Raw genomic sequence first — 23,203 nt, forward strand, 5'->3', positions numbered from 1 at the left:
TTAATGGGGGCCTTCCTAGCGCCAGAGGAGGATCTAGTGCTAGGGGTCTTTCTAGAGAGTTATAAAGATATTATAATACTATTAGTAGTTTTTAAAGGGTAACTTATTAAATAGGAGTAATTAAAGTGTTATAGCTAGCTAACTAATAGTGGGTTTATATTAATAGTAAGTTAGGGATTAAGAACTATAAATAGTATTAAGTCGTTCTATAGGGCTATTTAAGTAATTATAGGTCTTTAAAGGTCTTAGTGATTAGTTAAGGCCTTAATAAGAGTTATAGAGTAATTATCACTTAGGTATAGCTAAAAGTATTATAAGTAATAATTATAAGTTAATTACTAAAGAGCTATAGAAGTTTATCCTTAAGCTAAGCTTAAGTCCATCCTATATATAAGTCCTTTTCCTAGTATATACTCTTTATACCTTAGGTTGAGCTAGATCATTCTAATTGAGAATAATTATTTAGCCCCTAAGTCTATTTAGATCATTTTGATCCTAAATGATCCTTATCTTATCGTTATATAACTTATACTATAGTTCTTCCCTTTTGAGGATCCCTAACCGTCCTTATGTCACTAGGTTATATATATCCACGTTAGCTGCTGAGAGCCTGGCGGGGTTGTGTTGGTAGCTAAGCCCAACGGGTTGTAACAAAGGGGAAATAAATCCTAAAGGTTATAATAAAATATAGGGGGGGAAATAGCTATATAGTAATAATAATAAGGTAAATAATATATAAAGTAGAGTTTTAGCCTAATTAATATAATAATAAAGAAGTTTAAATAGTATACTTTTTTATAGAAGCTACCCTAGGCTTTTTTATAGGAGCTACCCCCTCTCTCTCTTCCCAGGCACATAAGACCTCAGACCGCATGCCCCGCATCGCACATCTCAGGGCCCTGTCCCCTCGTCTCCCGTCGTTCCTGAGCGTCAGCCCGTCCTGCCCTGCCACCAATTCATAAGCAACCAGACGGAAGCTCCCAGCTGCCACCCCTCCCTTTCGCAACCTCCACCCCACCAAAGCTATCGACCTGCCTGTCAACCTATACCTCGCTATCCCTTTAGCCACGTACACGACCAGTGAATTCGCGACTTACACACCGATATCCGATCGAACCAATTCTTAAATACCCCTCTCCGCGATCAACATGTCTGGCATCAAGGGACCTACCCCGCAAGAGCACGAAGGCAGCGGCCTGCGCATCGGCATCGTCCATGCCCGCTGGAACGCGACCATCATCGAGCCCCTCGTCAAGGGCGCCAAGGACAAGCTTCTCGGCTGCGGTGTCAAGGAGTCCAACATTGTCGTCCAGTCCGTTCCGGGATCCTGGGAGCTCCCCTTCGCCGTCCAAAGGTAAGCCGGACCGACCGACCCCTCTTCCAGCTATTGCGCCAGGTGCTCTTCTTCTTCGGCGAACCGAAAAGCCCTCCTCCGAGAAAGACTACTCCAGCTGACGAACTTCTCTCGCGCGCAAGACTATTCTCCGCTTCTCAGGTTCAGTCCGCCCAAGCCGGCTCCGGCTCCTCCGCCGGCGACCTCCTCGGCGCCTCGACCACGGACCTGACCTCCCTCCCTACCGAGTCCTCGGGCGGCCCCTTCGACGCCATCATTGCCGTCGGTGTCCTGATCAAGGGCGAAACCATGCACTTCGAATACATCGCCGATGCCGTCTCCCACGGCCTGATGCGTGTCCAGCTCGACACGGGCGTCCCAGTCATCTTTGGCGTTCTCACTGTGCTGAACGATGATCAGGCCCAAGCCCGGGCCGGTATCACCGCGAGCGGCCACAACCACGGCGAGGACTGGGGTCTCGCCGCCGTCGAGCTGGGCGTCAAGCGCAAGGCTTGGGCCGCTGGCAAGATTGAATAAATCGACCATGCCTTGAACGGAGAAACCGCGCAGAAACTTCACACGTAGATGGTGACGGCCAGTCTCATACCGACGAAGTGAAAGACCAAAAGATAACAAAAACTCAGAAAAAGGGTATATTCATGATTAGAAATGAACCCGAAGATACTCCCTACCAAGATAGGAATATTGTTTACCTCACCTCCCTTGGGTGCCAAGGTGACGTGGAGCAGAACATGGCTCGTCAGAAACGCATGAAAAAGGCGAACACAGGACGTCCATCTTGAACCAAACGTGTTTTTCTTCTCCAACATTAGTAGATTATTGCACCAAGAGCTGTCTATCATGACTTTGAGTAATCAACAATCCAAGCCGTTCCATCTGCTCTTTCACTCCCGCAACAACGCCTGAAAACGATGATGTCCAAAAGTTATACACAGGTAGGGTGTTTTTCTCGAGACTCAAACCCGAGGGAAAGACCCAAACACACCCCTATATGAGTTGCGTGGTGTGCGCTTGCGTCTTATATGTCCAGTCTTTTTGTTTTTCCATGCCCCAAGGGGAGACCCGTTTCCTTCCACATTTTCATCTCGGTTGTTTAGGAGATCAATGCACCGATCTCGCTGCCGATACTCTTCTTCGTCTTCCACAGAGACCGCTTCTTCTCCTTCTTGGCCTTCATCGCCGCCCATCCCTCCTCATCGTCGTCGTCCGAGGGGTTGCCCGACTTCTGCGATGCCATCTTGTTCTCCTGCTGCATAACCTTGGGCGCCTCATCCCATCCCGCGGCGCCTGACATGACTGACATTCGCCGGCCCGAGTCCAAGGGTTGGGGAGCGTGCGTCACTGGTCTGTAACGCCCTGGTAAGCCCACGTTGCTTCGCTCCGAGGGTGCGATCGAGGGGGCATACCCGGCGCCTTGCGCGTGGATGCTGGGCGCGTAACCGCCGCCGCCCATGCCTCCATGGATGGACGGTGTGTACCCGCCGACGGGCTGGATCCACGAGGCCGAGCTGGGCTGGACCATGCTCATAGTTCTCGAACGAGAGTCGAGTTGGGGCGGCTCCAGCATCGAGTCGCCGAAGAATGACTGCCGCTGGCTGTCGTTGATCGACGGCGTCATCACGTGGCTCATCGGCCTTGCCATACCATTGTTCATGTTCATGTTCATGTTTTGCTGGTTTGGCGTGGCCATCATCTGCATGAACTGCATCTGCATCTGCATGAATTGCTGCATCTGCTGGGTCATCTGGATCTGCGCCTGGTCTCCTGGGGTGAGCATCATCTGGGGCATCTGGGGCATCTGAGGCATTTGAGGCATCTGGGGCATGCCGCCCATACCACCCATACCGCCCATCTGTCCCATACCACCCATGCCGCCATTCATACCGTTCATGCCGTTGTTCATTCCGCCATTCATGCCGTTCATGTTGCTGTACATCATCTGCGGCGGAAGTCCCGCAGCAGGGTCGACCGGGGCACCGGTGAAAGGATTGACGTTCTGCGCCTCAATGTTGGGGCTGCCTCTGCGCATGGCTCTGGAGCGCTCTTCGCTGGCGATGACACCGACGAGACCACCCATGGGCACGGCTGGAGGAGCAGCACCTGGCAGTGGTGAGCCGCCGCCGAAAGTCAACGACTCGCGCGGAGGGGCGTTGATGAGACCGGCACCAAGGAACGGGTCCTGGGGCAGCTTCCGAGCAAAAGCAGGAAGATGGCCGCCAGACCCCCTTGCACCGGCACCTTCACCCATACTTGACCCCGGCCGCTGAGGTTGAGCGGATTGTGACTGCATGGAGGATCGCAGATCAGGGTTCGAAGCCATGTTCATAAGACGTGCCGGCGGCTTGTTCTTGTTCGGGAAGCCGTGTGCGGCGAGAATGGCAAGCGGAATTCCCTCGTCCTCCTCTTCCGAGCCGTCCGATTTGCCGGTGAGAGGGCCGGGCGGCACGGCTAGGTTGGGCGTGCTGAGAGACATGGGCAGGCTGGGCCGGGCAGTATGCTCTGACGGTAGGTTCGGCTGTTCGCCCGTCACCTTCATCATCTGCTGTCGGTAAACTGCCATGTGTGCCTCTTGCTTCCTCCTCTGCTTAGCAGCCAGCTTTGCCTTTTCAATGTCATCCTCGTCGTCCTCGTACTGGTCGTCGTCGTCATCTCGGCTCTCGTTCGATGCCTTCACCGTCTCGCTGGTGCTGTCGCGGCGTTCTTTGTCTTTTCGATACTTCTCGAACTCGGCGGGAGTCATGACTTTGTTTCGAGGGGGGCTCGGGTTGCTACCACTGCCGGAGCTGTAGTGGTGCGTAGGCTTCGGTGGGCGGGTCGCGGTGTTTTCAAACATGTTTTCCTCCTCCCTTTTGCTACCTGCATCATCCCACCCTGTTGAGAATGTGTCCTCGTTTCTGCGGAATCTTCCCGGCGGAGACGGGTTGCTGGGTTGGTGGTTGCCGAGGAATCGGCTGGCATTAATCGAGTCCTTCAGCAACTTCGCATCCTCATCTTCGACGATGTCAGATGGTACGTTATTACGGAAGGCCAGCGGCGAGGCGTGACGGGGCACTGGTGGCGGTACAGTTGTGCGGTCAGTGTTGGTGGGAGATCCGGGGCCAGATCGGAACATGTTGTCGTCGTGAAGCAGGTTGTCGTTGGAGTGTTGGCTGCTCCATGAATAGGGCGAGGCCTCGACTTTGATGGACTTATCAATCTTGATGGGGGAGGGTTGAGGTTGATTGACTCTGTTGGAGGTTAGGGAGCGAGGTCCCAGATTGGACTTGTCGTTGCCTTGAAGCGTCATTTGGCTAGCTCTCTTGTCAAATCCAGACCCCTTGAACATGTTACCAAAATCACCGCCGAGGTTAAGGTTGAATTCCTCCTCGCTGAGCTTTGGAGGCGTGGCCGTGCTGGCCGTGGAGGATGTCAGGCCTCTCGGTCTGCGGCTGAGGTCGTCCTCCGAGGCCTGGGTGGGCAAGGGCGGCGGAGGCAGAGGATGGTCGTCAACGGAAGAGACGGAGGCTTGGTTCTTCTTCTGACCGCCAAAGGAAAAGGTCCTGCCGGCTTTGCTGAGGAATCCGCCAGAACTGTGCTTGGGAGCTGGCAGGTCGGTATGAGATTTCTTAATCGAGTTTCTCCATTCTTCCTGAGGCCCTTGGGCACCGAGGTCAGCCGAAGACGGTGTGGTCGAGACGTTGCTGTGGCGCGAAGAAGTATCTGTCGAGGTTGTTTTCGTGGTATTAGATGACCCACTTCCCCTTAAGCTGAGTCAGTCGACGTTAGACACAATCCTTGCCTTGGCCCTGAAATGAATTGCAGACAAGGGGGGGGGGATAGAGAGAGAGAGAGAGAGAGAGAGAGAGAGAGAGAGGACCACCGGCTAGTAGTGAGATACACCGCTGAGTCCGAGACATGCCGCTATTGAATGCATGCCAGCCAAGTTTTTTTTTTCTCCCCTTCCTTTCCCACTCTTTGCTTCTGCTTTTTTTTTTTTTTTCGGCTTTCTCTTGGACCAGTCTCCTTTCTGTGCTCTCCCACGCCTTGTTGCTCCTCTGCAAGGCCGAGAATGTGTGTTTGAGGGGGGAGGAAAATGGAATGAGGCAAGGAAAGGAGGCGGATGCACATACCGATTGTTTTTCACGTCTGCAAACATGTTGTCCTCCAAAGACAGGTCGTACTTGGGTGGAATAGCTGTCGTCGCGGCCTTGAGCAGCCTGTGTCCTCCGTCAAACGACTTGTTGCCCCCAACCTCTGTTCTCTCCAACACGCGGAAGGAGGATTGCTGTTGTTGCTGATCCCCCGTTGCTACCGGCCCATTCTGGAGGAACTCCTCCGAGTTGACGGTCGATCGCCGCCTTCCAAAAGCGACTGAGAATCTAGGCATATGGATTAACGGCAAATCGATGATTCCCGGCGGGATTTAATCGGCGCGCATCTACACGCGGCAGTGCTGGAACAAAGGACGGAGAACCGGTGATAATTAACGCTCGGGGGTGGTTCGCGCTTTGCCTCAATGTCGGGACCGCAAAAAAAAAATACGATACGAGGCGGGTCGGCCGATGTGGGATGACGAAAGTAGAGCTGAGACTCGGGACAGCTTTGTTGTGGCTCGTGTCAGTGGGCGCTGCGGAGCGTGATACAATATGGCGTGGTAAGGTAAGCGAAGCGATGCTGTGTAGGCGGAAGAAATCCAGTGTCAGCTGCGAGTGCAAAGGTGGTCGTGGTGTGTATGTTGTGTTGTGTCTTTTGCTCGTCTGGGGTCTCTGTTCTTGTGCGTGTCCGGGTAAGGCAAGATATTGTGAGAGTGTATGCGAATTGGCCATGTAGCCAACCGTGGACCCAGAAGACGGGGAATGAAGGTATTCCGGCAGGGTAGCCGCCAACAGCCTTAGCGATGGACCAGGCCCAACAATACTTGGATATTGCCGCGGGCGCGCCGTCATCAAATATCGCGCATCGAAGGGGGGGAGGGGGGGGGGAGGGGAAATCGCAAATATGTATAGGCATTGGTTCGAAGGGTTGAAGGTTGTGGAATGAGGAATGACGAGAGGAATGGACCGCTGACTTACCAAAGGGAGTTTCTGTCCAACAAGCCAGGCGAGGCGAGGAGAGGCGAGGCGATTGCGAGAGGAGACGAGAGGAGTCGTCGAAGCGACAAGGCGAGAGGAGACGAGATATTAGTCTATACTGCGTACCGTAGAGCGTGTCCGGTGCGATGCGATGCGATGCGATGCGATATGATGCCAGGGCGTGAAATCAAGAGGTGTATGATCTCATTCAAACTTTTTTTATCCGGACGCAAAAAGAAGATGCAACGAGGTGAGATGGGCCTAGACCGGGAAGGAATACAAGGCCAGAGACGACGACAAGCAAGTAAGCAAGCGGGCGTGAACTGGGGGATGTGGATGAAAATGGGGGTATTAGGATAAGAAGAACGAATGAAAGGACAAAATTTCGAGTCGTGGGACGGACACGAAGGGATATGCAGTAAATGATGACAGCAACAACGAGGGTCGGCGAAGGAGACGACGGGAGGTTGGAGCGAGTGTGTGGGAATGTGGAAAGGAGGAGGAGGCGATCCGATCAGTAAGTAAGTCTAAGGTATCCGTACCAACCCACCCAGGTAACAAACCTAGCTACCTAGACAGGGAAGAGACGAAGGGTACGAATACAAAGTATCCATCAGCAGCCGGCAAGGTCAGCTAAGGCAGGCCGAGCAGCAGGGGACATCGGGAAGAGAACGGGGGGGGAGGGGAGAAGTGTGGATGTGGATACGGATGATGGACGGTGGATGATGGACAGGGGCCTCTCACGCGTCTTCACCAAGTCAAGTCGTTCGTTCGTCTGACTCTCCTCGTCTTCTTCTCCAATCCGTCCGTCTCTTCCTCTCTCAAGCTTTAGGCTCGGCTTTCAGGCTTCAAGCTCCAGACCTGGTCAGGTCAGGTCTGATCAGGTCTGGTTTCGTCCGGTGTGCTCTTCGGTTTTCTCGACGCACATTGCCTTTCCCTGGTCCCAACATCCAACCCAGTCCCATGGCCTATTTTTATTAGTCGGGTGGAGAGACCATGCAATAGTTGCTAGGAAGAGTGGACTTGATGCAGAGCTTCACGCGAAGTCAAGACTCAATCAAGCCAGACCACCGTTCCATTCCGTTCAGTCCATCCACCACCACGGCGACATGGCAGCAGTATGTAGCAGTATCCGTAGACACCACCACCACAGCCCTCATCCAGCCTGGCGTAGCTGGCCCGCTGACAACATGTCTCCTGCCCTGCCTCTTCCTGAGCTGTGCCTGTGCCCGTGCCCGTGCCTAAGCCTAAGCCTGTGCCCGTGCCATTTTGGTGGTCTGTCCTCCTCTCTTGGTCATGGTAGTCCGGTGTACTCTGCATCTGTACTCCGTACGCCTGCTAAATTCTCTGGGCCCAGGGGCTCAGGGTCAGGGGTCCAGGGGAATAGGGGGCGTGAATGAAGAGGGAACGAGGGGAAGGATGCTTGAAAGTTGACGGCATGGCATGGATGTGTGGGTACAAGAGCATGCGATGGGATGGCCCGGAGACCACCAGCAACAGCACCGGCGAACACCATCAAGCACCAGCACCACCACACCGTAGCCCGGTGATGCAGTGGTTCGCGCTCCTGTGCTGGACTCTGGTTTGAGGCGCAATCCGTACCGACGAAAAAGACCGGACGGTTATAAATGGGAGATGAGCCAGCGCCTCGCCGTCAACCCACGACGAATTACTCTTGCCGTCCACCAACGGCTTGCTTTTGTGTCGCCAACGAACCAGCTTCCCGTCTCCCTTCGACACAGCGTTGTTCAAGATCCCGGAGGTTTTCGCTCTTGTCTCTCTCTTTAGCCCGGAAAATTCGTGTGTTGGGTGACATTTTGGGTGATGAACCCTTTGAAGGAGACACTCATTCGGCCTAGTGTCGTTGAGTGGCGCCGGCACAACCAGCTGTTTCCCCTTTACCATGCCTTACCACCCACCCCTCAAGCACAATGCTGATTTCCCATTGCTGATTGCCCAGGTACCTGGAGGCTCATAGCGGCTTGATTCAGTCTTCATGCGGAGTAGCGTAGTGGTATGGGCAACTTGAACGTTGCGCTGCAATGTTCGCCATCGAAGTTCCCGTTACCGCCTTGGTACCGCCCTCTTAATTGATGCATCTGCGCGTCTGCGCCTGCGTCTGCTGCGTCTGCAGTCCCGAGGCCTCGTAGCTGCTGGCTGCACCGGGTCACCCTACCCAGCCTCCCGTCCTGCAAGCCTTCGTCCGTTGGCCATTCCAGGAGGCCTCGACATCGGCTGAACTGCGCAACCTGAAGCGTTCAGCAGATAACAGCAAGCTTCGGCGGTGTCATGGGACGAAACCAAGAAAGAATCCAGAAGAACAACGTGCGTTCACGGATTACATCGGGCGGATTTGACTCTGGAAGGAAGCATTTCGACGCAAGTAGCGTGGACGTGGGCCACGCAGCGTGTAGGGCGAGGGCGGGCATCCTGGTCCGTCAGGAAGCCTAGACCTCGTACGGGCGGCAACATCGGTAGCGAGGACGGGCGTTTTTCAATTGTTAAATTGGACCTCGGAGCCGCCGCATTCAACGAGATTGAAGACGCTGGAGGATGGTCAGGAATCGAGACTACTTGGCCGTACTAACAAGAATAACGGCGGCCAGTAGCGACCGCGTCCGTTTGACCTGTGCCATGTCTCATAGTTTCTTTTGGTACGCGGGCAAGGTGGGATGCGCGCCCTGCCCGAGGTCGCCTTGGCTGCTTCAGAGACGTATTCAAATGGATGGCTGGTTGCGTCTGGACAGTTGGCGAACTTGCGATGCTGGATGACAGCCACTCTTGAGGCTTTTTGCAGATGCCCCCGGCGCAGAATGTCGCCATCGTGTTCTGGATACCAAGAGCCGAGAGCCGTAGCTGAGGCCGTAGCTTTACATGCTCTGAGACGTCCAGTGATGTTGTTCAGATGCTATTGTGTGTCAAGCCCGTCACGGCATTAGCCCGCCAAGAGAGGATGCGAGTGTCTTCCATGGCGACGGGGCTGATGGAAGAGACAATGAGCGACAGACGTCGGCCAACACGTCGCATAGGACGAGGTCCGAGAAGCATATCTCCTCGCTGGCCACGAGGAGACGAGAGTAGTCAGAGGTGGTAAGACCCGGGCTCGGTCGTATCCAGCGGTCGCGGAGGTTTGGTTTCTGGGGCACCGGATGTACAGCAAGACCAGGACGAAAATGCGTCGCTGTCGTCAGGCCGATATCAATTGAACAGCGGCATGTTCAGCAGGGCCGAGCGGCGGGCACATCTGCCCCGGGTTTCCGCTCCGAAATGCAGCGTCTGGGTCGGAGACGGCGATTTAACCAAAGATGCCCAGCCCGAGGACAGCGGTGGGATGGAGTTTGTTCTTTTGATGTTCCTGGTCGCATCTTTGATGATCTCGATCCGGGGCAAGGTGGTGTAGTGCCGGTATGCGCAAGACCGTGACGGGTGACGGGTGACGGGCGATGGCCGTTGACGCGGAATTGGAAGTGGAGATGGAACGTCGTTCGTCGGCAGCCACATACTGCATCTTCAGCGAGAATTTGGTCTCTGGGCCGTAGAAACGACGCATCGAGGCCGTGTGGGCGACAAGTCGGATGCCGATTCGCTGCATTATAGAGTGGGAGGCCGAATTCAAGGGGTGTGGATTGAGAAAGAAGCAACATTGAAGTCACCTCAGATCAGAGAAGGTGGGAAAAAAAGGCTGGAGGCTCAGGGTGGAGGGGCTGGGTCTGCAAAGTGCCTACCTACGGAGTACCTATCCGTACCTACCTAGGTACCTAAAGTACCTTACCTTACTTGGGTAGGTATTGACAGTTTGCTGGGTAGGAATATGATTAGTAAGGTATCTTTTACCTTGGAATCTGCTACAATCACGCAACAAGACTGTTGTTGCAATGTATCCGTAGGTCTTCTTTGCTGCTGACAATGTTGCATGCATACCGGCACTGCGGCGCTGGCTTGCCATTTGCACCGTTCTGATACCTTACTCTCGAAACCCAAGTTAGACCAGTTTCTGAGATCAGATGCTCAGGAGCTCATAGCAGGAGTCAGGACGGATGAAAAAGATGCCCAGGCGCTTGTACTTTACAATCTTGTCCACCACTCGGCCAAACGCGAAATGCGAATCAGACGAGAGCGCAGAACGAATCCCAAGGGGGGACTTCTAGCGCGACGCTACTTGCTCGTAGCCCCAGGAGGCCCCCCGACGACGACGACAATCCTGGAAGCTTGAACAGTGGCTCCTTTGGGGAGTGTTGACGTGCTCTGAGTATCCGTAGGTACATAGTAGGTAGGTACCTAACTGGGCGAGCATGATGGAGATATGGACTTGTGGACCGGAAACCTCACAACTGCAACGTCCAACTGGCTGTGTCTTTTGTCTCTGCTTCTAATCCGAGTATGTGATTACTAGGGCCTCAGGTTTCCAGAAATGAATCATGTTCCGTTGCTGGAAGGTGCTTTGCTTCAGGTGTCGGGTTGATGGAAGACAGGAATCTGTGTTCTGTTGCTTCGGCGCCTGTCTCATCTCATGAGGTGGATATTCATAGAAAAATGGACGGACGGAAAGAAAGCATGTGGGAAGGAACGTCCCGGCGACTCATCAATTCCAGCCCAGCCCCTGCACTGGCTGGCACTGGCACCCGACCTGCATCCGTACCGGTACTGGGCTGATTACCTAAGACGGCGGGGGAGTCTCCAACGCGCTCTAGGTACCTACCTACCCTACGGGCACTGTACTGTACCTGGAACGGAGCGACACCCTACTCTCCACTTGCCAACAAGGAAATCACTGTCAATCGTTCTCGATTTCTATTTGGAGCAGCACACTGCCTCGTATTGCACATTGTCCATTTGCGCCTTCAAATCAGAACGAACGAAGAGGGAAAAAATCCTGCAAGAAGCAAAAAAAAAAAAGTCTGACACCAAGTCAACCCCCGACACGTCGTCAAGCTGGGTACGGCGGGGACAGGTATCCAAGCACAAGACACTGTACGTGACTGACTGCCGATGCCGATGCTCAAAGCCTGTCTCGGTCTAGTAGTCTACGCGTGTTTTTTCCACGAAACTGATCCAACAAGTAGGTAAACAAAACAGTCACTGATGCCCTTCCAGCGACGGCGGCCTGTCAAGCGGCATGTGCCATGGCCTGACCAGGACAACTGAACTGACGTGATTTTCGTCTGCAAACTGCTTTGACCTCGGACATGGACACACACGCTGTATCCATCCGCCGAGCAAGGGCTGTAGGTGTAGGTAGGGATTTTGTCCGTTCACCCGCTGCAAACTGCAGTTATCCACGGCAACGCACATTGGGTTGTCTGCAGACAGACTAGACCGGATGGCGTGGAATCGACACTGGAGACGGGGAGCGGCCTGCACTTTTCCCTTCCACAAAACAACCAATTAATCGAACTTCGGTACATCAATCGGAGAACGAACAAACGTCGACCCGTTCTGGTTATCATCCGTCGCGTCGGCTTCAACCCGAACATGGCATTTCTTTGGGACCGTGGCCAAGGAAAAACTCGACGAACCCTCGTCGATAGCAGACGGACACAATGCTCCATACTTTCTGGCTGCGCTGCAACCTCAGTTCCAGGGCAGAGCAGCTGGCTCCAAGCTCAAAGAGGAAAACTCATATCGCTGATGTCAACCGTGTTGGCTTTGGTCCGTCTTGTCGCATCCGCTTGCTTGCCGCCCAGCTCGTCCAGGAGCAACGACTCCAGGCTTCCGCAGCTTTCCCCTGACCGACTGGACGGTCAAACGGCGTCGTATTGTTGTCCGCTATTGACTGTCGAGGGCGGCCACTCGCGTCGGGACTTTGGCGCCCTCGTGCGCTGCTCTTTGCAAGGGTCGGAGATCACAGATCCGATCATAGTGCGTTGATAGTCTGTGGTTGGCTCTATATGGACGGAACCCCTGGTGACGCGATGGGCGATGTGCGCTGTGCCTGAGTCTAGAGCCCATTGAGCCTGAGGTGTGGTACGGATGCGTGCAGAAGCTAACCTCTCGCCTCTCCAACGCTCGACCCCTGTCTGGAGCAAACGGAGCCGGTAGCCAAGCACACATTTCAAGAATGGAAATACAAGAGCTCGGTCGATGAATACTAGCGGATTCAAGCGGTATAAGTCTGCCGCTCGACAGAAGAGGTAAGAAGTGAAATGCCTTGTCCAATATCTGAAATACGTGTAAGATTACATGCTTGTATATCAAAGTGTCCATGTTTCTGCGAGCATCGCAAGCAGTCAACTTTCCCGTTTTCTCCGCTTCTCTTCTTCTCATTTTACGGCCATAGACCTCAGCTCCAGCTCATGTCAGTACATTGTCCCGGTACGACACAAGTGGGAATATTGATTCCTCTCGAACAATCTGGAGCTTTTGGTACGGCACAGTAATGGACTAAGCTGGGCTGGGCTTGGACGATTTTGGGATATTGGACAATCCGGCCCCATCCGCCGTTAGTATTATGGGCCTCGTATGGGCGCGGCTCCATCTTCTGTTTTCCTCGATTCTTTTCAATTCTCTGGTATTAACACTTCTCCGATATCACATTCGTGGTCTCTCAAATTCCCCGATTGCGGATGCTCAATCGTCAATGAGACGTGTGAGGTAGTCACTGCTGGCCAGGAGAGTTGTTTCCGCCCCAGTCACTCCCACTTATCGTCATGGACATACACTTCGTCTTCGTTCTGGTCGCTTGCCCACATGTCCTACCGGAGCTGTCATTCGCATATCTGTGAATCGTCACGCAATAAGATACGTACAGCATCCAATGGGCGAAAAGTTTCGTCTCTATCCCACCACATGTCATGTTGTGCCTTGGAGGACATCGGAGCGGATGTCTCCGTCTCGTCGTACTCTACTCCCGGCCGCATCTTCCCCCCGCGGTGCCCAGTAGCTTGCAGCCCACGGAGAGCCCTCCGAATGGATGCGCAACTGCGACTCGGCCAATGAACTGCCTCATACGCAACCTGATCACCCAATCAGCTGCCCACTCTCCCGGTCAGCTCTTGAATATTTCGGATGAGCTGAGATCGTTTTGCGTAAAATACTCTGAGTTTGCCAACCTGCCCTATTGGTTCAGAAGGCGAGGCAACCTCAAGGCGCCATCCACGGCATCACCGGGGTCTTCGAGCGGACCGGCCGCCCAACTTCACTGGCGGCCCATGCCCCGCCCCCGCCAACTCTGGCCCCGCCTTCCCCTCCGGCATTTTTTTTCTATCGACTACACTCCTCCGCGATCAGCTTTTTGCAACGACTTCTAGATACATTGCATCGATTGCTCCCCACCACCTCTATTACCGCCCTTCTTATCCATAGTCGATATTCAAGTCTTCGACCAGGAAGAGTAACCGTGGAGTGGTGTACATCTACAAACTCTCAGTTCACCTCACAATCAGCCCACTATGGCTGCCGACGACGGCAAGGTCTGCCGCATCACGGTCCTGGCGTCGGGGTCCGGCTCCAACTTCCAAGCCTTGATTGACGGTTTAGAAGACGGCAGGATCACCGACTGCAAAATTGTCAAGCTTTTCGTGAACAGAGCCAAGGCCGTTGGTGAGTTGAAGATCACACTCAGTGACGTTGCGATCGCGGTGCTCATGGGATTCCTTCTCTTTAGCAATCCAAAGAGCCCAGAAGGCGGCTATTCCTCATGAGTACTTCAATCTCGTATCGAATGGTTTCTGTGCCAAGGGCGAGACCGATGCTTCCAAGGTGAAAGAGGGCCGCGCTCGCTACGATGCGGCGTTGGCTGAGAAGATTCTCCAAGACAAGCCTGACCTCATCGTGCTCGCAGGCTGGAGTAAGTTTAATTGGAACTCTATGAACACCACGGATACTGACTAGGATCTAGTGCAGTATGTCGCACAGTTCAAATTCAACGCTCGTCGATTTCGTAGTACTCACATGCATTCTATAGCGTCTTCAGCGAACCTTTCCTCACTCCTCTCGCCGCAGCAGGGGTGAAAGTGATCAATCTCCATCCGGCGAAGCCAGGTATGTCATTTCCTATTCTCCATCGATCTGTCTAAACTGTCGCAAGCGAGACCTCTCAAATACTAATGCGCGATTTGAAGGCTGCTACGACGGTGCAAACGCGTGAGTCTTCTCCGCCAGGTGCTTCCTCAACATCCTCGGATACTGACCTTCTTTGAAGTATCGGTAGAGCGTACGAAGACTTTCAGGCCGGCAAGTTGGAGAACAACCGAACTGGCGCCATGTAAGCATCATCAGTAGTTTTCCTACGCGAGTTGCAGTATTCTGACCTAGGGACTCGCAGGATTCATTATGTCATCGCCCAAGTTGACCGCGGAGAGCCAATCCTGGTTCAGGAGGTTGAGGTGCTCCCAAGCGACAAGCTGGAAGATCTCGAGGAGAGGTAAGTTTTCCCACCAAAGCGAGCTGTGTAATATACTGATGGTGCCTAGAATGCACCAAGTCGAGCACCAATTGATCGTTCGTGCCACCGCTCAAGTTTCTCGGGAGATCCTGGCCAAGAAGGAGTAAAGAGGTAACGGCGGTCTTAAATGCGGAGGAAGTCCGAAAAGGACATTACGAACCCTTATGACACTCGATGATTATGGCATGGGAAATGCCAAGGCACTGAGTGAGAAGGATATAGAGGCTTATGAACCAGCCCCATTCTGTGGCTGCAGGCTCAAGTCATGCCGGCTTGAGGCGTCTAGCTAGGGTGATGATTGAAATGTCTCATCCCTGAACGACCAACTTTCTCTACTTGCTGCTCAGCCACCTACCCTGCTGGCTGGCCTCTAAATCGTCTCTCCATTGCGCCCCAGAGAAGGAAATGGGGCAAGGGGATGCGTCAAGGTCAATTCAAGACATAGGTCAGGGGACGATATTACGACAGTGCAAAATCGACGCATATTATCAAACGATCGTGTTTGCCACTTCTGTCTAGCTAAGGCTTCAGCAGCTGGCCTCACCCTTTGGCTCAAATCCGAGTTGCTCATCGATAAGTGATTCTGGACCTAGATCTCGAACCTGTCGGCTTACCAGATGTTTCGTGAGAGTTCTCCGCCGCGTCGACATCAATTTTTAACTTTCCGATATCAATATCCAGCTGACGATCGCGTTCCTGGTCCTCATCGATTCGGCGCAACTCGTCTATCAATGCCCTGACTGGACCAACTACCGACCTCATCAAGGGGAGAATGCCAATAGGCGCTCCCGCGTTGAGTGCCGCAACTGTCACGGCGACGCCCTTGAGTCCTTTCCAACTACCAGAAGCTGGGTGGACTGCGATGCCCTTCTGTAAGCCGGCGGCCACGATCTTCGAGTATGAAAGAGACTGATCGAGTTCGCCGGAACTCCGAGGCTTGGCGGGCGCAGGAAGAGATCTCGTGTGGATTTCCCGGACATCGTACTGTCGCAGCAGACTCCGTATCTCGCTGTCGTTGTTTCTCGTTGGCCAGGTCGCAGATTTCGCCCCAGTCCTCGGTGAGCCAGGCAGCATGCTCCAGAAGCATCTCCGCCATGGCGTAGTCCGACTGGCCGTTCGATTGGTAGAGGGGATCGCCGTGGATTGGGTGCGGCACGAAGACATTCCCGAGTGCTTGTAGAACGTTGCCGTAGTAGCGGCAGGGCGCGTCAGGGTTCCACCCGTGATCCAGGAGGCTCTACAATTCATCCATGTTTCCTGTCAGGACAACACTGCACATAAAATCTCCCACGAGGGCGAAGGAGATGTGCATGCGTGTCGCGAGCGATTATTCTTCTCTTTTTCGTGCTCTCATTTCTTCCAGGTTCGCTTCGTCATGGGCAAAGAGCAAGTCAAGATATTGGACTGCCTCTTTCTTGATCCCAACGAGGAGGAGGCCGACAACCTCACCAGGTCGATGGAGTTGTGCCATGTTCTCGAGTCGAGGCTTGCTCAATATCTCCTTTGTACATTTGGACTTCTGGAGGACGGCACACTGTAGACCTCTTGGCTGCCACCGGTCATATCCTCGTAGTCTTGCCAGTGTCATGGTTTCGCTGGCTCTCTGAATGGAAAGATTCGCCTCCCTCCAATCGTCCGAGGAAGATTTGACGCGGCGCTGGAGGCCAGGGAAGTAAGCAGCGGTCGTGAACTGGGCAGCAATGGCAAGCAGCACGGATGGGAACATCAGACGTCCGTACACGAAGACATTCGTCGTCCCGGGGCTAAGGGCCGAGTCTTCGAGCTCGTTCCGAGAGAAATGATTTGTTCCCGCCAAGATGTAGGATGGTACCAACGACGCGCGAGGCAGGGGCAGACAATCGCGGTGAAGGAACGGGAGAGGTTTGATCGGTTCCGGGAGGATGAACTCTGCATCTTTTGATATCTCCTCTTCGTCGTCGGAAACATCCTCCTTGTGATTTGTGGGTTCGGGTCTACGGTCCTGAGGAAGCCCAGCGAAGCGAATAGAGGCTTCGGTGTTTTTCTTCGCTGGTTTGGAAACCTCGATTTCGTCTGCGACTCTCACCTTTGGAGCTGGTATGTCGGCCTTTGTAAGAGCGTATGCCATCTTTCGAGGGCTGGGAGATTCTGTGAGAGTTGCGTCTGAGTCTCCATCCCCATATGAAGTGTGCCCACAAGCATCTTGCTGGCTTCCTCGGATGGGTTCTGGATGTATATTTGTATCAGTTGGCTCCTCCGGGACTGTAGGCGCTGATCCATGATGATCGAATAGATCCTAGGCAGATTGTTAAGCTTGAAAGACTATCTGGCTGAGCTCCTCAGTTACTAGCAACGTTAGGCACTTGGAACATAACAAATACGGACCAGCTATTATGTGATGCAGCTTAATTATAAAATTGATGACCTTTGTCAAATCGTTGTGTTAGGGGTTTTGTCCTTTTTGTCAATTCGTTCGAAAAAAACCCTGTGGGAAGTGCTTTGAGATACAACATCCGTTCCGATCGCCAGATCAATTTCATCAGTGGTATCGTATGAGACGTTATATGACGTGCAACTCGCCTGGCTGGCCCAAGTCAAATGGTTGATGTCGGCAATCGACTCTAAGTCGCTAGACGATAGATACGCTACGACAGAACCTCAACCTGAAGAACAGTGAAAGGCGTCCTCGCCCGACAGAAATTGGAGCGTCCGAGCTGCAACTCGTCGAGTCAGGCCCGCTTCTTCACTCGCAAAGATGGTCGGCTTGGTATAAGCCCGCCTTCGATTCGTGAAAGCGGGTGTGGGTTGAGTGGAAGAGCTCGGAGCCGCGTCGACAACTCATGGGTATACGGAGATCCGATTCCACGGTTGCGAATCGATTCGAAGCTATGGTACAACTCTTACGCGAAGACGCATATACGGCGTCTCAGCGCTCGCTTACAGCTGATCAAGATTCTGGCCGACAGGCTTGAGAGACTGCACGCTGTCAACTGGCTACACAAGGGTCTTCGGAGCCAGAGCATATTGTTCTCCCGCGATGCGGACACAGCGGTGGATTGCGCGCAACCGTTTCTCTCTCGCTTCGACTATTCACGTCCAGAAAATGCCGACTTCATGTCTGAGGCTCCTCCTCATATCAGAGCCGAGGATGTGTACCGGCATCCCGCGGTGCAGGGCGGCCCTAGAGATGACGCCCATGGATTCGGCTTTAAGAAGCATCATGGCATTTCTTCCCTCGGCATCATCATGATGGAGATTGCCTGTTGGAATTCTGTTGACGTTGTGCTTGGGTTTGAGGAACGTCGGGTGAGGCTTCCCAGTGAAACAGCAGGAGTCCGAGAGACTCTGCTTAGCGGAAGATTCGATGACAACCTGAGAGGACACATGGGAGATGTGGTGGCAGAGATAGTCAAGTCATGCCTCGCAGGACCAGACAACTCTCAGATTCCCATATACGGAGCCGATGCATCAAGGTCTGGGCTCAAACTGCAGGAGTGGTTCTTCCATGCCGTGGCGAAGAAGCTGCGGGATATGAGAATTTGACGAATTAATTGATATTTGATTCCTAGCAATTGCACCTTGGCCGGTTAACGGCTGAGGTGGCCCATCTCCGGTGTTTCTTGTTTGACGATGGATATGACGGAGTCGTCATGTTATTGACGCCATTCGCAGTCGGCTCCGTGAGTTGGAGGGCGCAACAGCAGCCGCGTCCCAAGATTTCCGGCCGATGAAGTAGCGCAAGCTTGATCGGCTCGGAATTCCGTGGCGAATGTGAGCCGGAGAAGTAAGCAATGCCGAAGCGGGTCACCGTGCAGTGTTTGCGCAGAAGAAGAGTTGGCAGTGTGTGTGGGAGTCTTAGCCGGCGGAGGGGCACAAGCAGATGACGACTTCGCCAAAAGTTGCTGGATCAATTGAGGCTCTGCTGCTTTCTGCAGGTCGCCGGCAGGGGGGTCACAGAAGAAGAATTACAGACAGTCACAACGAGGCCAATAGTGACCGAGGGGCAGATTGAGTCGAGGATGAAGTTGACAAGATTGATCAAGTGTTTGCGACGTTGCATTTAGTCTTGGAAACCCGGCTTTGTCAAGTTCAAAGAAACAAATAATTGTGCATGGTCTCCCTTCCCTTCGCAGGGGTCGTCCCGAGAATGGCAAGGCAAGCTGTGCTACCCCATCCTAGGTATCCAATGGCGCTCTTACATTATGCTGTGTTCACAGTCGAGACGGCGGGTTTTTTCACTTGAGACTCATCCAGCGCTGATTGTCGTTGCCGGCTTGCTGCGCCCCTTCCAAGAGTGTCACGAAGTACGAAAGGTATGGGAAAAGAGGACCGGAAAGCAAACAGTTGCTGTTTGATCTCATCTTGGCTCGCTCGAGTAGAGCTTCCGTCTTTGAATTTGTGTATTCGAAAATCGGACAACTTAGTCAGTTCAACTTCCGAATTGAGATGGGCAGGTTCCAGGTTGCAGACACGGCGGCGGTTGTGACGAGTTCGAGGACCGTTCTCAGCAACTTGCGGTGCAATCGCAGCCGGGTTTTGGAAAGGCCAAGCAAGAGCGTGTGGGCACTGGCGCTGGCGGAAGTTATGCGATGAAGTCGCAAAACCAGGCAGCTCAAAGGTCCAACCCAGTCTGAGCTCAGCACCAAGGCACCATTAGACAGACACATGGGCAGATTGGGGCGTTATTATAGGCTACAGCACGCCAAACCCGGCTGATGTTGGCGTTGGATGCTTTGCCGAACATTCTTTTTGAGTCTCTGGAGGCCGGACGGATTGGATCATGGATGCACACACAGGCTCATTCATCGGTGGACATTGCGGAGGGCCGACACCGGCTTAAAAGGCAACTTGGCGCGAGGTGAGGGACTGGGGCGATTTATGAAGTGAGAGGGTCTTGGACTGGGGATATTTTGGAGCTTCAGCTGGAATGGGAAACGGGAAATGGAGCCAAGGACTTGACCAAGAACCCGAGTTTGGAGTGAGCCCCCAGCATGATGTGTAGCAGTGAAGCAGTGAAGAGTGGTATCAGGAGTAGCTGAAGGTTACCTTGACTACCGTAGTAAGGTAGGTAAGGTTCGTTGAGGTGAAGTGGTTTAAAGGAATGGAAATGGAAATGGAAATTGGTAGAGAGAGAGAAAGAGAGAAAGAGAGACGACTTGGTCCTGCAGCTTAAAACGCCAGCAGCCCACTCCTCCGATACAACATTAGTCGGGTCTGCCAACGCCCGTGGCGTCGAGATCCCCAAGCGTTCTCCATCTCGTCGAATCACATCCCCGGCCAGCTTCAGGCAGCTCTAGGCGAGGCGAGCTCTCTCCCATTCTTACCAAGTACTACCTACCTAAGTACAGCACCTGTGGACCTCTCTCGGCTCTCGTTTCTCCTTCTCTCTCAGACCCCAAAAAGACCCTCCGGGTCCCATCTTGAACCATCGCGGCGCGTCTCCCCAACGAGATTATCAATCTCATCTATTAATTATCTTGGCTTTTCCTCCCTCGCCGACCGCACCGCCGGCTAGAATTTCTCTTTTCTCCCTTCCTTCTCTCTTCTTCCTTCTCATTTCTGTCCGTACTGTCCTTCTTATCCACTCAATTTCCCATCGCCAACTAGTTCCCGCCGTCATTCTTACTCAATCGCGGCCGCAAATGCCAAGATGAGCTCGCCACAGCACCAACCTCACCCTCACCCTCACCCTCACCCCTCGGGCAGCCCTCGAGTCGGCTCATTCAAGCGTCCTTCAGTTCTCAACCCGGACCACGATCCCTCTCTTTTGGTCACCAGAGGCAATGGCGCCCTCGTCAGCCTCATCAGGAATCGATCCAATGCCACACTGCGCGAGTCGCTGAAGAGCCCTGGCCTCCACCACGATGACGAAGAAGCTGCCCTCGAGAACCAGTCGCTGCTGGGCTTCCTGCACAGAGACTCGGACGACGACCACCGCCGCTCCGCAGCCGAGGAGCGCCGCCTCAGCGAGATCATCTTCGGCCCTCAGATGAGAAGTATGCGCCTGATCGGAAACAGCAATCCACGCTATCAATGGGAACGCTACTGGAAGACCGAGGCCGAGCTTCAGAAAATGTCAAAGCCTATGTGAGTTGCTGTGTGTGCGATGATGCGTCATGTCGCTGCCAATGCGCCGCCCAAACCACCTCACCCACCCTGAGCCTGCTTCGACACCCAGCAATCATTCCACCGAGAGCGATTTCCAAGACATCGAAACACAGTCGGGACCCGTAAAGCTGACGAGAGTACCAATTGTTCAAGACGCGAGTACTACGAGAGAAACAACGACCTCATTCGCATGTACCTCTTCATCGACCAGCTCCTGGACTCATCGGTGCCCCACGACCTACTCAACGAGTATCACCAAGCTCTGGACGCCTCAGCCTACCGCCCGGTTGACGTGCCCCAAACAATCACCGAAGAATCGCCAACTCCTACCTCTCCTCCCTCGCGCGGCGGCCCCGGCTATGGCAGCACTGCTTCGGTCCCAAACAGCAGCACGGAGCATAGCAGTTCGGCAAACAGCATTCAGCAAAAGGTAAAACGCACGCCCAAGGACATTTTTCGGCCCACCGAGTCCACCCCACTCCTGACGCTTAACGGCCACGACGAGGAGGAAGGTTTAGCCGAAGACCCCGACGCTCCTAAGCCCGAAATCCCCTGGCTCGAGGACGGCGATATCGACAGCAGCGACCCCATCGTCACTCTTGCTATCTGGGTCAACTTCATCGCCAACGGCTTCTTGTTGCTGGGAAAGATCATTGTCGTCTTCTCCGTCCCGTCCGTCTCCGTTCTCGCCAGTTTGGTCGATGCCGTCCTCGATTTCCTCAGCACCGCCATTGTGTGGACAACAACCAGGCTCATCGCCGCCAGTCAAAATGATCAACACTCTTACCCCGTTGGTAGACAGCGGTAAGTCTCATAATCTCTCATGATTCCCTTTGTTTTTGTTCTGTGTTCGCCTCCGCGTTACATTCCGGGGCCGCACGCTGACTCGCTACAGTCTCGAGCCTCTTGGCGTTTTGGTCTTCTCCATCGTCATGGTCACCTCGTTCTGCCAGGTCGCCCTCGAGGCCATCCAGCGCCTCATGTCTCCTGAACACGAAATCATCCAGCTGTAAGTCGCATCCCGTTGCTACTCTTCTCCAGTTTGTCTCCATCATCGTGCAGTCGCTTACCGGGTCAACAACAGAGGCATTCCGGCCATTGCCATCATGGTCGGAACCGTCGTCATCAAGGGCCTGTGCTGGCTGTGGTGCCGTCTCATCAAGAACTCCAGTGTTCGAGCCTTGTAAGTTGCAGTGCTCTCCCGTCGCCCCCTCATTCGTCGCAACGCCGTTTGCGTTGCCGCCTCCTGATCGACACATGAGAGAACCGGGGTAGCTAACACTTTTGTGCAGGGCGGACGATGCAATGACGGATGTCATCTTCAACACCGGCTCCATCCTTTTCCCAATCGTCGGCTTCTACGCCAAGATCTGGTGGCTCGACGCTCTCGGCGGTCTCTTGCTCTCCTTTGTCGTGATTGTCAATTGGAGCCAGACCTCGGCGCATCATGTTCGAAACCTGACGGGCTTCTCGGCGACTTCGGATGAGAGAAACCTCCGTGCGTATTCCCTATCTTTTTCCTTCACACTTCCCTGCATAACCCCCCTAGCTTCATCACCCCTACCGTTTCGTCTCCCCACAGTTGCTATAATTGGACCCTGTTATTCTGCACCCATGTCATCGTACTCTTATTTTTTGCTTGATTTATTTTCCCATTCACGCGCTTTCCCTTGCGACTGCCCGCTGCCGCATCTGGAGATCTCGGATATGTGGGCGGTAGCCGCAGCCTGCTCACTGGGCTTGGAACACCGAGCCCTGAAGAAAATGCAATTTGAAGACTGAGGAACTGACCTGTCGACTCAAATAGTGCTTTACCTCACCATGCGCTTCGCCACATCCATCAAGCAGATCCAAAATCTGCGCGCCTATCACGCTGGCGACAAGCTCTTCGTCGAGGTCGACATCGTTCTCTCTGCCAACATGCCTCTCAAGGACAGCCACGACCTCAGCGAGGTGCTGACGTACTTCCTCGAATCGGTGCCCATCGTCGACCGCGCCTTCGTGCACGTGGACTATGCGACTTACAACGTCGACACGCACATTACTCAATAATTGTCATGTACTCAACAATCACAGCCAGCCAGCAGCTGTGGGCATTGTCGTTCGGTTTGTATCGGACAATTTCACTGCAGATCATCTCGGGGACGGGGGGGGGCGGGAGAGGATGACGAGGACGGAAGAGTGGAGGCAGCAGCACCGGGAGTTTAAAAGGTAAAACAACTCAACCAGAGAAAGAGAAGGGAAAAAAAAGTGGTAAGAGGCTGGATCATGTAAAACACAAAAAAGGGGCAGCATTTGGGTGGATCTTGCATATTCTCAAGCGAGGGG

The 23,203-nt window shown here is 53.7% G+C and overlaps 6 protein-coding genes across 6 annotated transcripts; 4 read left to right on the forward strand and 2 right to left on the reverse strand.

The window, feature by feature from the left end:
• Nucleotides 1–1,148: 1,148 nt before the first annotated feature.
• On the forward strand, nt 1,149–1,870 carry CkaCkLH20_12473 (6, 7-dimethyl-8-ribityllumazine synthase; the record flags this gene model as incomplete). The annotated part of the gene is made up of 2 exons (XM_038895186.1): nt 1,149–1,354; nt 1,477–1,870. 2 exons carry the CDS (start codon nt 1,149–1,151, stop codon nt 1,868–1,870), a joined length of 600 nt encoding a protein of 199 aa, XP_038739454.1.
• Nucleotides 1,871–2,447: 577 nt separating this feature from the next.
• Nucleotides 2,448–5,720, reverse strand: CkaCkLH20_12474 (uncharacterized protein; the record flags this gene model as incomplete). The annotated part of the gene is made up of 2 exons (XM_038895187.1): nt 2,448–5,034; nt 5,464–5,720. 2 exons carry the CDS (start codon nt 5,718–5,720, stop codon nt 2,448–2,450), a joined length of 2,844 nt encoding a protein of 947 aa, XP_038739455.1.
• An 8,073-nt stretch (nt 5,721–13,793) lies between these two features.
• On the forward strand, nt 13,794–14,895 carry CkaCkLH20_12475 (phosphoribosylglycinamide formyltransferase; the record flags this gene model as incomplete). Its single annotated transcript, XM_038895188.1, has 8 exons — nt 13,794–13,944; nt 14,009–14,191; nt 14,243–14,246; nt 14,309–14,385; nt 14,466–14,487; nt 14,546–14,608; nt 14,669–14,767; nt 14,817–14,895. 8 exons carry the CDS (start codon nt 13,794–13,796, stop codon nt 14,893–14,895), a joined length of 678 nt encoding a protein of 225 aa, XP_038739456.1.
• A 460-nt stretch (nt 14,896–15,355) lies between these two features.
• CkaCkLH20_12476 (ankyrin repeat protein) lies at nt 15,356–16,895 on the reverse strand (the record flags this gene model as incomplete). Its single annotated transcript, XM_038895189.1, has 3 exons — nt 15,356–15,697; nt 15,774–16,025; nt 16,230–16,895. 3 exons carry the CDS (start codon nt 16,893–16,895, stop codon nt 15,356–15,358), a joined length of 1,260 nt encoding a protein of 419 aa, XP_038739457.1.
• A 712-nt stretch (nt 16,896–17,607) lies between these two features.
• CkaCkLH20_12477 (uncharacterized protein) lies at nt 17,608–18,310 on the forward strand (the record flags this gene model as incomplete). The annotated part of the gene is made up of 2 exons (XM_038895190.1): nt 17,608–17,658; nt 17,711–18,310. 2 exons carry the CDS (start codon nt 17,608–17,610, stop codon nt 18,308–18,310), a joined length of 651 nt encoding a protein of 216 aa, XP_038739458.1.
• A 2,107-nt stretch (nt 18,311–20,417) lies between these two features.
• Nucleotides 20,418–22,927, forward strand: CkaCkLH20_12478 (cation diffusion facilitator 10; the record flags this gene model as incomplete). Its single annotated transcript, XM_038895191.1, has 6 exons — nt 20,418–20,854; nt 21,029–21,679; nt 21,771–21,884; nt 21,960–22,058; nt 22,168–22,373; nt 22,683–22,927. 6 exons carry the CDS (start codon nt 20,418–20,420, stop codon nt 22,925–22,927), a joined length of 1,752 nt encoding a protein of 583 aa, XP_038739459.1.
• Between the last annotated feature and the right edge of the window lie 276 nt (nt 22,928–23,203).

Source organism: Colletotrichum karsti, assembly GCF_011947395.1.
Source record: "Colletotrichum karsti strain CkLH20 chromosome Unknown Scaffold60, whole genome shotgun sequence".
Lineage (NCBI taxonomy): Eukaryota > Fungi > Ascomycota > Sordariomycetes > Glomerellales > Glomerellaceae > Colletotrichum > Colletotrichum karsti.